Source organism: Phaseolus vulgaris, chromosome 1, assembly GCF_000499845.2.
Source record: "Phaseolus vulgaris cultivar G19833 chromosome 1, P. vulgaris v2.0, whole genome shotgun sequence".
Classification (NCBI taxonomy): Eukaryota; Viridiplantae; Streptophyta; class Magnoliopsida; order Fabales; family Fabaceae; genus Phaseolus; species Phaseolus vulgaris.
The window spans coordinates 2,208,417-2,223,313 of record NC_023759.2 but is presented as its reverse complement, the minus strand read 5'-3'; the positions used below and the strand labels follow the sequence as shown (position 1 = coordinate 2,223,313).

Genomic DNA, 14,897 nt, shown 5'->3' with positions numbered 1-14,897 from the left:
AAAATACTAAAATGATGGTTTTTACAGCATTTAAAAGGTAAAAAATAATTATGAAATTTAGTAGAGAAATTGAAACATAGAAATTAATATTTTAAAATATTTTTAAATCCTTAAATGGATTCAAATAAACTTATTTACTTAATTATATTATAATAAAATATTATTTTTACTACATAGACCGATAGTACTTGAAAACACAAGATAATTATTTTCTCTCCAAAATATCACTAATTAAATCAGTTAATAAAATTATTTGATTTTATAAACTATAATAATCAAATTACTAATTTTTATAGAATAGTTTCTATAAATAATACACTACTATGTATAACAAATATTGATTCATATATCTATATATAATTCAAAAATAATAAATCTCTCTATTTTTTAATTTAATAATAAAGTTTGAAATCTTCAATTCTTATATTTGATTTTGTTTCTTACACAAAAGAAATGTACATCCTAGAACTTCCTAGAACACTCATTCTAGAAGGAAGATAATGAATGTAGATATTTATTCAATTAAAAAACTGTTAAACTCTTGATTTAATTCTTATTATTCATGTTTCCTACACATAAATTAAGTTGGACAATATTTGAAATCACTTATTTGTAAATAAAAATTTAAATTGATTGTTGTTCATAATGTTTTAGTTTAAAAAAATAAATTGGTTGATAACTTTGTTTCTTAAACATGTAAAGAGTTCATATCTTGGACAAGTACACAATAATCAATTATAATAATGAAAAATAAAACTTTTAGTAATAATTTATAAACATAAATGGTAGTCTGAATTTCATAACTCTGATTAATATTTGAATTTTGATTAAATCTTTTACAACTTTAAAATATTCCAACAAACTATTAAAAAAATATTCAATGGTTGATTTTATGTCTTATTTTATTTTATTCCAAACATACCTATAAATAACACAGATAAGGAAATATTAAATTATTGTTTTTTCTTATTTTATTTATGAATTTAAGAGTCACCATTCATCATCAACGGTACTAATATTGAAGTTTTAATTAGATCACGAGCACATTAAATAGCTGATTTTCTAACCTTATTATTATTATTTATTTATTTTTTAATATTTTACCAGTGACAGCGGTAATAAATTTGAAATTTGGTTAAATATTTAACCGCATGAAACAGCCCGCGTGTTGAAAGTTGAAAAAGTGTGAGAGAGAGTAAAAAAAAGAAAAAAAAGGAAAAAAATAAAAGAAAAAGAGAAAATGCTGTGAAAATAATTAATATTTGAAAAGGAGAGTGAAGAAAGAGAGAAAGAGAATCCAAGAAGCAGAGTTGGAGAATGAAAAAGTGCGCAATGTAGCAATTGCGCACGGTTTCTGAAAAAAATCCCAAAATGCACAGCGGGAACAAAACCTACTGCAAAAATTTCAAACTAACCCAACGCCAATTGCAATAACACCGTTAATTTCACTTCGCTCTCTTTCTCTTCTTCTTCTTGTTAAAAAGCCCTCTTCATTCTCCTTCTTCCTTGTTCTCTTCTCATTCTAATCTCCAATGGCAACAGCCTCAGAGAACAACACCAACGCCACGCGCCCCCAACGCGAGGCCAAGAAGAGAGCCGCAGCTGCCATATGCCAACTGCACGGGAATGCCAAGAAGAAGCGCGTCGTTTTGGGAGACCTAACCAATGTCACTCACGCAGTTGCCGTTTCAGATATTCAAAAACGGAAAAAAATCAAACTCCAGAAACCGGTGGTGGCGGTTGCAACGCCGGAGAATGTCCACGAGAGAAGCGACCCGCAACTGTGCGGGCCTTATGTTTCTGATATATACGAGTACCTTTGCGGAATGGAGGTATTGTATTAGGGTTTTGGTTTTCTTTTCCGGTGGTTAAAACTGTGTCGTTTTGGGAATGGTGTGAGAGTTTTTTTTTTGTTTGTGAATCTGGTTCAGGTTCTTCCTAGTAAGAGACCTTTACCTGATTATATCCAGAAAGTTCAGAAGGACGTGAATGCTAATATGCGCGGGGTTCTGGTGGATTGGTTGGTTGAGGTTGCGGAAGAGTATAAACTGGTGTCTGATACGTTGTATTTTTGTGTGGCGTATATAGATAGATTTTTATCGTTGAATGTATTGTCCAGACAGAGATTGCAGTTGCTTGGGGTTGCTGCAATGCTTATCGCTTCGTGAGTTTTCATCTTTTTTTTTTCCTTCTTCTGACACAAGAGATTATGTTTTTTGTTTCACTGTCTTGTCTGTTGTTTGTTTAGTTAATTTTGTTTCTACTGTTTTTGTAAATAGGAAATATGAAGAGATTAAGCCACCTGAGGTGGAGGACTTTTGTTACATTACGGATAATACATACTCTAAGGAAGAGGTGGTTGTTGTGATTCTTTTGTTGCTGGTATTTGTGAATATTTTGGCTTTGGATTGTACTGATTTTTTTTTTACAATTTTATGGTGAAGGTTGTGAATATGGAAGCCGATATATTGAAGGCTTTGAAATTTGAATTGGGTGGTCCAACAGTGAAGACATTCTTGAGGTGTGTTTTTCTTTGCTGATCTATGACCTTGTTGTCTTAGTTTATCTTGTTTTAGTTGTCTCATCCTGGCTTTCTGGTTCCCTCTTTGTGCTTTGTTGTGGTTGCAGGAGGTTCTGTCGAGTTGGTCAAGAGGGCATTGATGTAAGTTAACTCTTCTTTTGATCCATTTGTTGAAGCTTTTTCTTAAACTTGGAAGTGGTTTTATTAGAAGCAAATAACTCTGTATTAGGCTAATTGCCAAGAAAAGATTCAGTTACTCAATTCAGTAGAATTTTTAAATCATATCCTTAAATTTTATCTCTAATCTAACCTTTAGTAATGTTAGATAGCTGCTACAGTGGGCAATAAGTGCTGTTTGTTTTGGTAATTTTTTTGGATTTCTGGTAATGACTCTGTCCGCTACTGCAGTCTCAATGTGTGTTGTAGTTGCAGAACAAATTGCCATTCCCTTGTCATTTCCAGAGTCTTTGGCCAGTTAAACATTTTAGTTAATACTGTGTCTATTTTATGCATTTTATTTTTATTTGCAGTTTAACCACCTATAAAGATTCATATAAGAAGAATACCAAATGACTCTGCATCTTGCAATATGCGAATTAATCAATGCAATTCTCTATTATTGTTACAGTGCAGCACTAGTCAACAATTTGCAAAATTTATTTTGACTCTTTTATACATTTGTTTCATCAATTCTCATGGAGAAGTTATATCAACTTAAATTGTTAAATGGAAAAGATTTGAAAAAACACTTGTGAACATATCTCACTTTATTTTATTATTCTGTTATTGTATTTGAAGTATTTTTCACTGTTTTCTTGCGTTTTGTGATGTAACACGAATTATTGATTCAAAAGTTAGCTTTACTATTCATTGTTTGCATCTTTATTTGGTAAAGTGATTTTAAGCTGCCATGCATGACTTATGATATTTACCTGTGATACTCCCGTATAATATTGCAAATTATTGCTATCCACCATTTGCTGCAACCTGCAATTGATAACACTGACACATACTAATTTTTTGAGTGATAAATGTGAACTTTCATTAGTGTTATTAAAACTGATTTTAACTATCTTGCTATAATTTTGGATTGTTTATAAAGTTGCTAGGTTAAAAGCATATTAATCCGGTCTTTAACTGGTAAAATTGGTTATTTCACTATTTTACAACAGCAACAAACCTTTTCTGCACTGATTCCATTGTGGAACATCTCTTGCTAGGCACCTGTGTTGTATTGACTCTCGATTTTTGCTGTACTTAAGAGCCTACTAACTTAGGCTTGGTTCAATGAGCACATAAAAATGAACAGTATTGTTTCTGCATCGTCATAACTGCTTTCTCATATTAGAACTTCAAAATTTTTCTCAACTAATACAACTCTCTCAAAATGAGCACATATTATATATATGTGTATGTATATACCATTATATAGAAAAGATATTCCTTTGATGTCATCTTTTAATTGGATAATTTTACCCTTTAATAAATAAAAAATAATTTATTTATTTGTTTAATAAAATAAATAATTGAATAACTTTCTATATTTCATCATAATACTAAATAACTTCTAATTTAAAAATTCATGGTTGTATAATTTTAATACTATTTTAAAAAAATTATATATATATATATTTAAAATTGTATTTTTTTAATTGATTATTCATAAAAATAATGAAACTAGTAATAAAATTATAAAATTGTATATATTTTAATCTAATAAAAATGTGAATATACATGTGGTAGAGCACTTATTTTAGCTAGTAGCTTTAATATAAATATAAAATTTATAAATTTTGCATTTATTGTTTATGCAGTTCAATCCATGACTTACTAGATCAGCATTGACCTAGTACCTTGACTAACTGTATGACCAGTTTGGTTCTAATAACACTGCTTTCATCATTTGGCTAATAAACTTGCCCCATTGTGCAGGCTTCTGATCTCCAGTTTGATTTCCTTAGCTGCTATCTTGCCGAGCTCAGTTTGTTGGATTATAATTGTGTAAAGTTTGTGCCTTCTTTGGTGGCAGCTTCTGTTGTATTCTTAACAAGATTTATGTTAAGCACAAAGACACATCCTTGGGTAATCTTTTTTTAAATGTGTATTTCAAATTCAATGTTGATTGTGGAGGATGTTGCTAAAATATGTTTTTTACAGAATTCGGCACTCCATCAACTCACTAGATATAAACCTGCCGACTTCAAGGAATGTGTTCTAAACATACATGATTTATACCTCAGTAGGAAGGGGCCTTCTTTGCAAGCTGTGAGAGAGAAATACAAACAGCATAAGGTAATGTTTAACACTATTTTCCCTGCCATTTATTTAAGATGTAATATTTTCTTGGTAACTATTTTTTAACTTGAGATATCAATTTCATTCTACTTGTCACCTTGGATAAATACGCTGATTCCAGTTGCATTGGGTGTTTTTGTACAGTTCAAATGTGTGGCAACAACACCATCTCCTCCCGAGATACCCCTTTCTTTTTTTGAATTGTCAGGATCAGATTCTTAGGCATTTGAGACTTGGTTATTCTTGCTTCGACTTTGGTTTCAACTGTTGTCAGAAAGGTGTTTCTTAAAACTGAAGACTAAAGTTTCACCCTTTCTGTTGCAATTGCTGATGCTTAGGGAGGTGCTTTTCGTAAATGCAGTGACAATGTATCTATGCTGGCCTCACTGACTCTGATCGAGATTGTGTGAAAATGTGATAACCCAACCCATTAGTTCAGAATTAGGTTCTTTTTTGGCAATTAAAATTCTTTGTAAGAGGTCATTGAAAGATTTGCAGTTTCTATGTATAGGAAATTTCTATACGTTTCATTGTAGTTCCATTCTAAGATGTGCAATTCATGATGTTCGGAAATCAATCTTCATCAGTACTTCATATCCCATTTTCTCTTATTGTCTGTGCTGGCTGAACCAAATATCTAATTTGTGCTTAACCTTCTGTCTTTTAGTCTCTGTTAGTTGCCCGCTGTAGCAGCGTGGTCAGTGAAACCTAGGCTCTCTCCTTTTGAAGGTAGTTGTGTTCTAGATAAAGGTGTGGCCATGGTGGCCACAATTTTGTTACTCGTACTGGTTGATTGCCTCAATTCCACAACCAGAAAAGATTCCATTTTAACAAATGTTTCATCTTATAATTTTGTGAGAAAGTTTAAGAAAAATAAGTGATTACTTTTTACATTTTGTCAAACACGCCCTTAGTCTATTGTTCATGATGAAACTGATTGCTGAAACCTTCGTTTGAAGATTCTTAGTTTGTTGGGAAGTTAGTAAGTCTCTGCCTCTCTGATTTTTAATTCTTATATCTTAAAATTGGTTTTAGTCTTTGGTTCTTTACCTTGCTTTTCATTTCGACTTGATCAGGAATGAAATCAATCGCTTAGAAAATGTAATGATCAATTAAAACATATTTTATTCTATTTTTTTTACCTGCAGCCTTGACAAATTATGAAATTCTGATGTCCACATGCAAACAAAGGGGACAAATTGTGACCATATTACAGGGGGTCGTTTTTGAAATGGAATGGGCCAATTATCTTGAACTGGATCATATGATCAACGCTTTGGATAAGTTTAAAATGGTGAGAAATTAAAAGAAAAGGGTATCAAGAAGTCAAGAGTTTGATTCAGACCTTTGTGTACTAAAAATTATTGAACTTGCTCCCTAACAGGGAGAGAGAAGAGTATTTAAATAAATTAAAAAGGTGAAAGAAGAAAATGCAATTACCCCCAATGATTGAGTTCTAATTATTTTGTTGGCCCACATGTGCCTCTGATTACTTTGACTTCTCAGGTTAATTATTATAGTCATCAGACATTCAAGATTGGAAGTTATGTTTTCCATAGTATTCTTGGAAAATGGTGCATCTCAAAAATGGCTTTTAGCCAAGTTTTCCATGATATTTCTTTTTGCACCTCATAAACTTCTCTAGAGTCATTACCTTATATTAATAAAATACCAAATAAATATGTTTTTAATGATTATAATTGTAGCAATAAATTTTATTTTGTTTTTTTTTTTTAAATTTAGTATCTGTAATTTAAAAATTATAGCAAAATTGGATAACTTTTATCCTATCTCACCGTAAAAATTACTATTTGACTGTGTATGCTGTGAAATTGTGGCCACAATCAACTAACTTGAAACAGTTGTGTAGTTTTCTTGGTCTTACAGGCCTATTATCAGATATTTGTTAAATGATATGAAAAATAACAACTCCATTAACTCATATGTTTATGAAAGATGCTTTTCAATGGACGAAAATTACTATGATATCTTTACACAATTGAAGGAAGAAGCCCTTACTAATAAATCTTGTTTGAGAAAAATAAATCTAACATTAAATAATTAATGATATTGTAATAAGACTTTAGGAAAATGGAATATGGGCATAAGTAGGTGCAGGGCTCATAGGGCAAGGGTAGGCTATAAAAAGACAGATCGAGGGTTTAATTAAATGACATTATAATAGATTTTTTTACTATGTCAGTGAATTATTAAGGTCAAACCTTGACTCAATGGTAAAGATCAAATTTGAAGGAATAAAAGAAGGTGGATATAAAGGCTTACCAACTTTTCAAAGGTTATGTGTGTTAAAAAGCCTGTAAAGATAGTTTTTCTAGGTGTAAACCCAAAGGGAATATGGGGAGATTTTTTTTTCTGTAATGGGGAAGAACCCTAATGAGCATGTTTCCTATTGCATGTGTTGTTGTGGAGGGTGAAAACAGGATTTCATTGAGTTGATTTTTTTAAATTATTAATTGAAGATCTTATAGGTGTCACTAATATGATTTGTATATATTTTATCTTTAATAAACAAAAAGGTATATCATTATGCATAATAATTTAAATATGTTGTATTTAATGTTATTTGAATCATGATTTGATACTATTAATTTGTTGCAGAGTTTGTTGGCAACAATATATGAACTTTTGCTTAATGTTAATTAATGATTGTATTAGACACCTGTATAGTAATTTTGAGAAGAAATTCCCATGAAAAAGTTTAAAAAAAAAATATGTTATAGATGTCATAGACGTCTCACATATAGTCACAAACATTTAATATAAATTATTCTCGAGTATGTATCAGAATTATGTATTAAAATATACATAATATCTAATTAATAGCTTTGAAGTATTTGTATGTGGACGAATTAGGTTTTGGTCAAAATCTAGATTCTTGTATAATCCAAAATGTGACACACTAGTAAGCAATACCAGTGAGACATTCAATAATTTCCTTCTAGATTTAAGGTGTAAACATATTATTACAATGTTGGAAGATATTAGATTGTATGTAATGGAGAGATGAGCTAAAAGTAAGAAAAATAATAGTGTATTAGTTTATATTGATAAAGATTTAAAGGAGGTTGGAGAAGGAAAAAAGTCTCACTAAATTTTGGATGTGATAATTTGTATGATTTGACTTAATATGTGTATTATTTAATTTCTAATGATCCAATTTTTTAGTTCAAAGTTAGTATTGGTATTGTGAATACCAAATCAATAAATGTAGTTGCAAATATCATACGTTAATTAATATTGTTGCCATGAAGTTTATGAACTTGAATCTAATTAAAAACATTCTACATTATTATAGGAAATAGATCTATCAAGAAACTTATGTCCTACGAAATATTGTTTAAATTGAGAGAAAATGTGGGAGAAAAAGTCGGAAAAACTCAAAAAGAAAAAAAGAAAGAAAATAAGGAAGTAGAGAGAAAATGAAACTTAATTAAGAATTATTAGAATCATAACAAAATACAATACATGTAATGAAACTAATAATAACAAAAATTTGTTCCAATTTAACACAAATAACAAAGTTTCTACTATTAAAACTAATCTCATGGCACTAGCTAATTCATATAACCCCACATCTAAACAAATTGATCACTCCCACTGCTTTATTCATTTGTACCAAACTGTGCATATGTACTATTACAATCCAACGATCACTTCCACCATTTAATGAAACCAACTATCTACATCCATAAACTAATTCATCTATATTAATATAATGTTTGCTTCTAATGATGAATTTACACAAGGTGAAGAAAGGTAAAAAAAGAAGAAGATAAAAATAGCTAAGCTTTCTTTCTTCACAAGTATGTGAAGATTTGTAAAGAATTACTGTTCAAAATCAAGTTTATTTGCTCATCCATCTGCCTAAGCACTTTCAAATGTGTTGATCCAAATAGTGCAAACACCCGCTCAATCTTCAAAGAGATGTCATTTTTTTTATCAGCAATAAATAATAAATTAAATATGAACCACTTCAGGGGTGATCTAACTTTTATACAAAACCTAACAAACCAGCTCTAGAACTACCCGACAAACATATATCACTTAACCATCTTTATACAAACTAATGGATCAAAACACCAAATAGAATACGAGAAAGAAACCGAGGGTGACTTGGAGGTAACCCAAGACCAAACCTTTAATTGAATCAAAGTGAACAGTTCTAAATCGTCAACCACCCGCTCTTTGATTGAAAATTACATTATTTTTATGCTTTCAAATCTCACTAACTATAGGAATCCAAACCACTCCCCACTCCCCAAACACCATTAACAAAATCAGAAGCATTATACAATCATGACTACAAGCAAACAGAGACTAAGTCTCACATCACACACAATATTCTCTTCCTCTTCTGTGTACATCAATAGATTCAAATAGAGAATATGAGTACACTCCCATCCACGTAAATAGTATTTTCTTTTGAAGCAAACGTGTCCTTAGAATCTATCATTGTTAATATCCATGTGAACTCAATTTAAAAAACATGATTAAAAAAAAAATGATATTGATGTCTATTTGAAAAAATCATTCAATCTTCATTTTTTACCTTGTATTTTTGGAGGATAAATTTAATTTATAGTTTGTTTCATTATTTTTTGTAATTACAAAAGTGTTTTACAATTTTAATATTGATTGGAAACTTAAAGCCAAATTTAATGCAAACTACAGCAACAAAATCATATATAATCCTTATTTACTATACCAGTTTTGTTAAGTGGTAACAGTGTAGAATAAAAAATATAGGCAATGGTAGTAGGGTAGGCATAGGATGAGAATAGATCCAAAACCAGTGTGAATTTATCTGCATAATTTTGTTTGAGAAACATTGGTTTGGGAAAAGAAAACACCCCAATCACGGAATAAACAGACAATATTCTTAGGTTAATATTATATTTGAGGTATTATTTATTTTGGAGGTCAGTATTTCGTCATAATTTTATTTTTAAAAGAGAGCGGAAAAAGATTAAGAAATGAAGAAGTATATAAACTGTAATTAATTGCGACTTTGGAATAATATGAGAATATAATAATAAAATAATAATTTTTTAATATTAGGATAATAAAATTGATGTTAATTAAATAGAATTAGTATCAAAATTTCATTCTAACAACCTTAACAACCTTTAGGGTTTTAACATCGAGAATTAATGAAAGCACTTATTGAGGGATTTTGGTGAACCATCTTAGTTGATTGGTATGTCGCGCATTAGATAACTACTCAAAAGCTCCACAACTTTAACCAAACATCACTTTCTTTTCACAATAAACAAATCCTTACTTTCAAAACACTCTCCAACATCCCACTAATTGCCATGCAATGCAAAATTATTTTATATTATTATAAAAAAAAAACCATTCAAAGGATGAGACGCCAATTATGGATGAATTCCAAATGTTACGCATTCCAAAACCATACATATCAATTCTTTATCATTATTATTATAGAATAAACAAAAAATACTCACAATTCACTATATAGATTCCATAATTTATGATGGTTATAGTAAAAAAAATCTTATAACTTTTTCGTAATGTGAAGACATACTAACTTTTAAACAAATGAAGCTTGAGGGAAATTACATACCAATAAATGATATTTTTCTTTTATTTTTTTAATATATGTTTAACATATATAATATATGTTTAGTAATATTTTTATTTTTATTTATTTCAAATTAATCTTTATAAATGATGAGGTCGATTCTCATATATTAACAGAGTAATTTAAAATTCTTTTATATTATGGAATCAAGAATATTAAATAAACTTAATTATAATAATTTTTTAAATTCCCGTATGAAAACCCTACCCTTCTATAATAATAAATAAATAGAATAATTACAAATATTAAAAATAAAAATAAAAATACTTCTACTGATACAATTTTCTTTTCTAAATTAAATAATCTTAAAAATAATTTAGACTTTACTTCTTTTATGTTTTTCACTAAAACATATCCATTTTTCTATTTTTTTCTCTCATACAACTTGTTTTTTTATTTTTTTTTCACTTGAGAAAGCACGCACAAAGTTTCTGAGAAGGACATAATCAGTAGATGGAGAGAGCAAAGGAAGCAGGTGGAGAAAGTAATTTTGAATTTAAAAGGATTATGTTGGTGTTTGAGCCCATATTCAACCTCTCCCCCATATGCTACATAGTGTACCTTTTACGCTACACAAACTTGTACTATTACTCCTTAAAAAGTTGTACTATTAAATTATACGCCTAATATAATATTATGCATGTACTTTATAAATATATTACTATTTTTTAAAGAATAATAAATAAGCTCATAACTTAATCTTCGGAATTTTTAGTAATCTGGTGCATTTTTATTACTTAATTCTTAAAATAAATAAAATTTTAATAAATTATCATAATGATAAGTCGTATTTGTTACAATTTTAATTTTAATTAAAACATGATTATATTAAAATCGTATCATTTTAACATCAACTTATTCGTCGTCACAATTTACTAATTTCAATAAGTAAAAGTAATTAAGAGGTCAAATTTTATAAGTGAACGCAGTAAATACATTACAAGAAAATCATGAAATAGAAACCAATTTTAGATAAAAAAATAATTAGTTGCTATAGTAACTAAATTAGAAACAATTTTAGAAACTAAAAAAACTTTTGGTTTCTAAATTAGTTTTTATTATTGTTAAATGATTTTTAAATTGGTATCTAATTAGCTACCAATATTTTTGCTACCAAATTTAGAATCTAAATAATTGATAGTTAAAACCTTGGTAGCTAATTAGATACCAATTTAGAAACTATTTAATAATATTAGAAACTAATTTAGAAACCAAAAAATTTTTTAGTCTTTAAAATAATGTCTAATCTAGTTTCAACAAATTATTTTTTTTTCTAAAATTGATTTTTATTTCATGATTTTTTTTCTTGTAGTGATATATTCATTTAAAAAATTGGTAAAATCTGAAAAAAAAAATTGAGAATGATAAAAGAATGTGAAAAGTTATGAGATGTTTTTTTTGGAAGATGAAAAAGGTAGGGCAAAAGGGACCCGAAAGTTGAAGAGAAGAAGTAGGTGATATTATATGAAGGAAGAGTTGGGTGGTTTAGATATCCGAAAAGCAGAAGAGCCAAAATGTGAATACAGAAGAAACACAGAGGCCATATAAATTGCACTTTGGAGAACTGACCCTTATTTTGGGGACTGAAAGCGAGAAAGAAAATCAGAACCAGAGAAAAAGACTTCTCGTGAAACACACAGAATATCTTAAAGCAAAAGTGAATCACTCACAAAACTCTTCTCGTAACATGTGCTCCCTTCTTTCTTTCCACTGTCCCCATTTTCAAAACCTATGCAATAATCTTTTTTTATTTAACAATAATTAACACTTCAAGTGTCAAGACAAATAACATGGCTTGTTTGTTGTTACAAATTTCATCACTCTATCATAATAAACATCCTTTTTTTTTTGTGGAAAAATGATGATATATATAAGGTTATTTTTAGGAACATGTTAATACTTTGGTATACGTTTAACACAATGATGTTTTTGTTTGTTTTGAATTCCTTACTTTGTCTTGCTGTGTTTTTTTTTGTGGCAATGAATGAGTCCTACATGTCATCATTATCATGGCTGTCTCAACCTCATTTTACCACGCTTATTAATAAAGAAACAAATTATTGTCTTCTTGTAAGAGAGACTACCAGAGTAAAACAATTATTCTTTCTTTTTTATTGTGTGTTTTTTTTTTCTCGGGTTTCGATCACTAATTTATCTGTAATTATTTTTTTTCAAACCTCAAGTAAATATTTAGTGTCGAGTATATTATAAAAATTACACTTTTATCTTAATTATTAGGTGAACTAGTGATATTATAAAAGAGTGATGTCGAAATGTTGAGAGGTCGAAAGAATGAATGGATAAAAGAAGTGTTAGTAAAATTATTAATGTGTCAATATCAATAAGAGAAAATAAAGTTAATTAAGTATCTAAAATCAATTAACGAGATAAAAAAAATTAATATGATATGACAAATCCATTAATAAATAGTATGAATAGATAGTGTCTAGTTGAATTTTTTTATTTTTTTTTATGAATGATTAATATAAATATTGACTTAACTTCGAAGACTTCCTATGGATATTACACCTCATAACGAAAAATTCAAAGATAATGTTAAAAACACAAATCATCGAAAAAAATAGAGAAAGAAATCAAAAATCGAAAAGACAAAGTAAAGATGAATTTTGAGGATAATCTCACCCGTATAGGTAATACAAGTACATTAGGTTTATTTATAATATTTATGAACTCCATTTACACTAACTAAATTTCATATTAGGTTAATTACTAATAATACACATTTCAATTAATTAATTTGTTTAAAGTGAAATAATTGAATGGAGATATGAGGAGCATGTATAGGTCCCATTAGGTAGATATTATAATAAGTATTAAGTGTTGGAAAGAAATAATGTTCTCCTGAAACCCTGCACAACCTTTTTCCCTTGAAACAAAGCCTATTAACTTTTTCTCTCATCTCAGACCATTCATCATCAACCCTTTGCCCTCCTTCGATTCCTGCAACCTTTTTCCTGCTACACCACTGCATCCATTATATCTTTCTATCTATGCATCATCACTCTCAACTCAACTTCTCTCAACCCAAACCATGCCCTTCAAGACCTTCATGCTCTTCCTTCTCCTCACACTCCAACTCCATCTCTCTGCTCAAAAACAACACCCTTCATCACTTCTTGTTCATCACCCCTTCCACCCTCACACCATGCCACACAACCAACAAAAGCTGCACCAACACCACCACCATCCACGTTACCCCTTTGGCGTTTACTTCCCCCAGAAGAGAAAGGTTCCCAATGCATCAGATCCTCTCCACAACCGTTGACTCATGTGTCTTGTTTCCTTATGTTTCTTGAGTGAGTCAAGGTTGCAAAATGAGCACATTCAAATTCAGGTTTGAGGTTGGTTTTAATGTGTACAAGTATTGTAAGCAGATTCAAATTTTTCCTTGTCTTATGTCAACTATATATCATGGGATCTTGCGCGGAACTAGGGAAGGATTCATGTTTTTGTTTCTCCAAAATTAAGCCAATGCTTACTACTTAGCTTCTTCTTCTTCAGTCACTGCTTTTTTTTCTTTTCATATGTTGTATTGCTATCTATACAGGAGATGTACATTTTTTGGACATATATTAATTTTTACAGTGTCTTTTTTCTTTTGTTCTTTTTGGGTTTTTGTCTCTCCTTTTTCTTTAAGCATCCATGCCCAATTTCTCTTCAAAGTTGTTGTCACCATGAAATGATAGAAAATACTTGTCTCAGATACTGCTACCCACCACGCGTTTTGTTTCTTTCACTTAATTTGTTTTGATACATTTTTTTTTAAATATTGGCCTTTTCTTGGATAACAAAGACAAAACCTTTTCCAACTTTTCATTGTTTAGGACATCACATATATTATTACTTTCTTTGGTTGAGGGGTAGGTGCTTAAGTGTATTTTTAAAATATAAACATTTTTAATTAAAAATTATTTATTGTAATTAAAAATGTTATAGAAAAACTCAATAAATATTGGAGATGGAGATAAATTAAGTGTATTTTTAAATAGCAGGGTAACCAAGTTGAGTAGTAGAAAGAATAAGAAGAGTTAAAAGACTGAATGATTGAAAGAGAAGGGAAGTGAATAAGAATGTTGTTTTGGTTTATTGTATTCACATTGAGATCATAAACAGTGGTGGTAGTGTAGCTAAGATTCAGGGAATTGCTTGCTACTAGTCTCTGACGAACAGTGAGTATGATAATAGTATAGAAGAGGCACTCCTTTGATCCATATACTAGGAATATGAAACTATGGAATTTTCTATGTTTTGTCCATATAGGTAGATTTGGATCATGTCAGCAGCATTACAGTACCATGATTATGGCAGTCTATGGTTGCCACTTGCCATTAGTGTTTCAACATTCCAATGTGAGTATGAGACTACAGTGTATTTTACACATGTTTCACCTAGTAAACACCAAACCAAACACATCCTTTAGAATTGTTTCAATTT

General features: G+C 29.6%; 1 protein-coding gene across 1 annotated transcript; it reads left to right on the top strand.

Annotated features, from left to right (window-relative positions):
• The first annotated feature begins 1,258 nt into the window (after positions 1 to 1,258).
• LOC137816533 (putative cyclin-A3-1) lies at positions 1,259 to 5,427 on the top strand. Its single transcript, XM_068619710.1, has 8 exons — positions 1,259 to 1,832; positions 1,932 to 2,164; positions 2,280 to 2,355; positions 2,445 to 2,521; positions 2,629 to 2,662; positions 4,454 to 4,603; positions 4,679 to 4,813; positions 4,961 to 5,427. The coding sequence occupies exons 1-8, from the start codon at positions 1,533 to 1,535 to the stop codon at positions 5,036 to 5,038; spliced, it is 1,083 nt and encodes a 360-aa protein (XP_068475811.1). The 5' UTR covers positions 1,259 to 1,532; the 3' UTR covers positions 5,039 to 5,427.
• Positions 5,428 to 14,897: the final 9,470 nt, after the last annotated feature.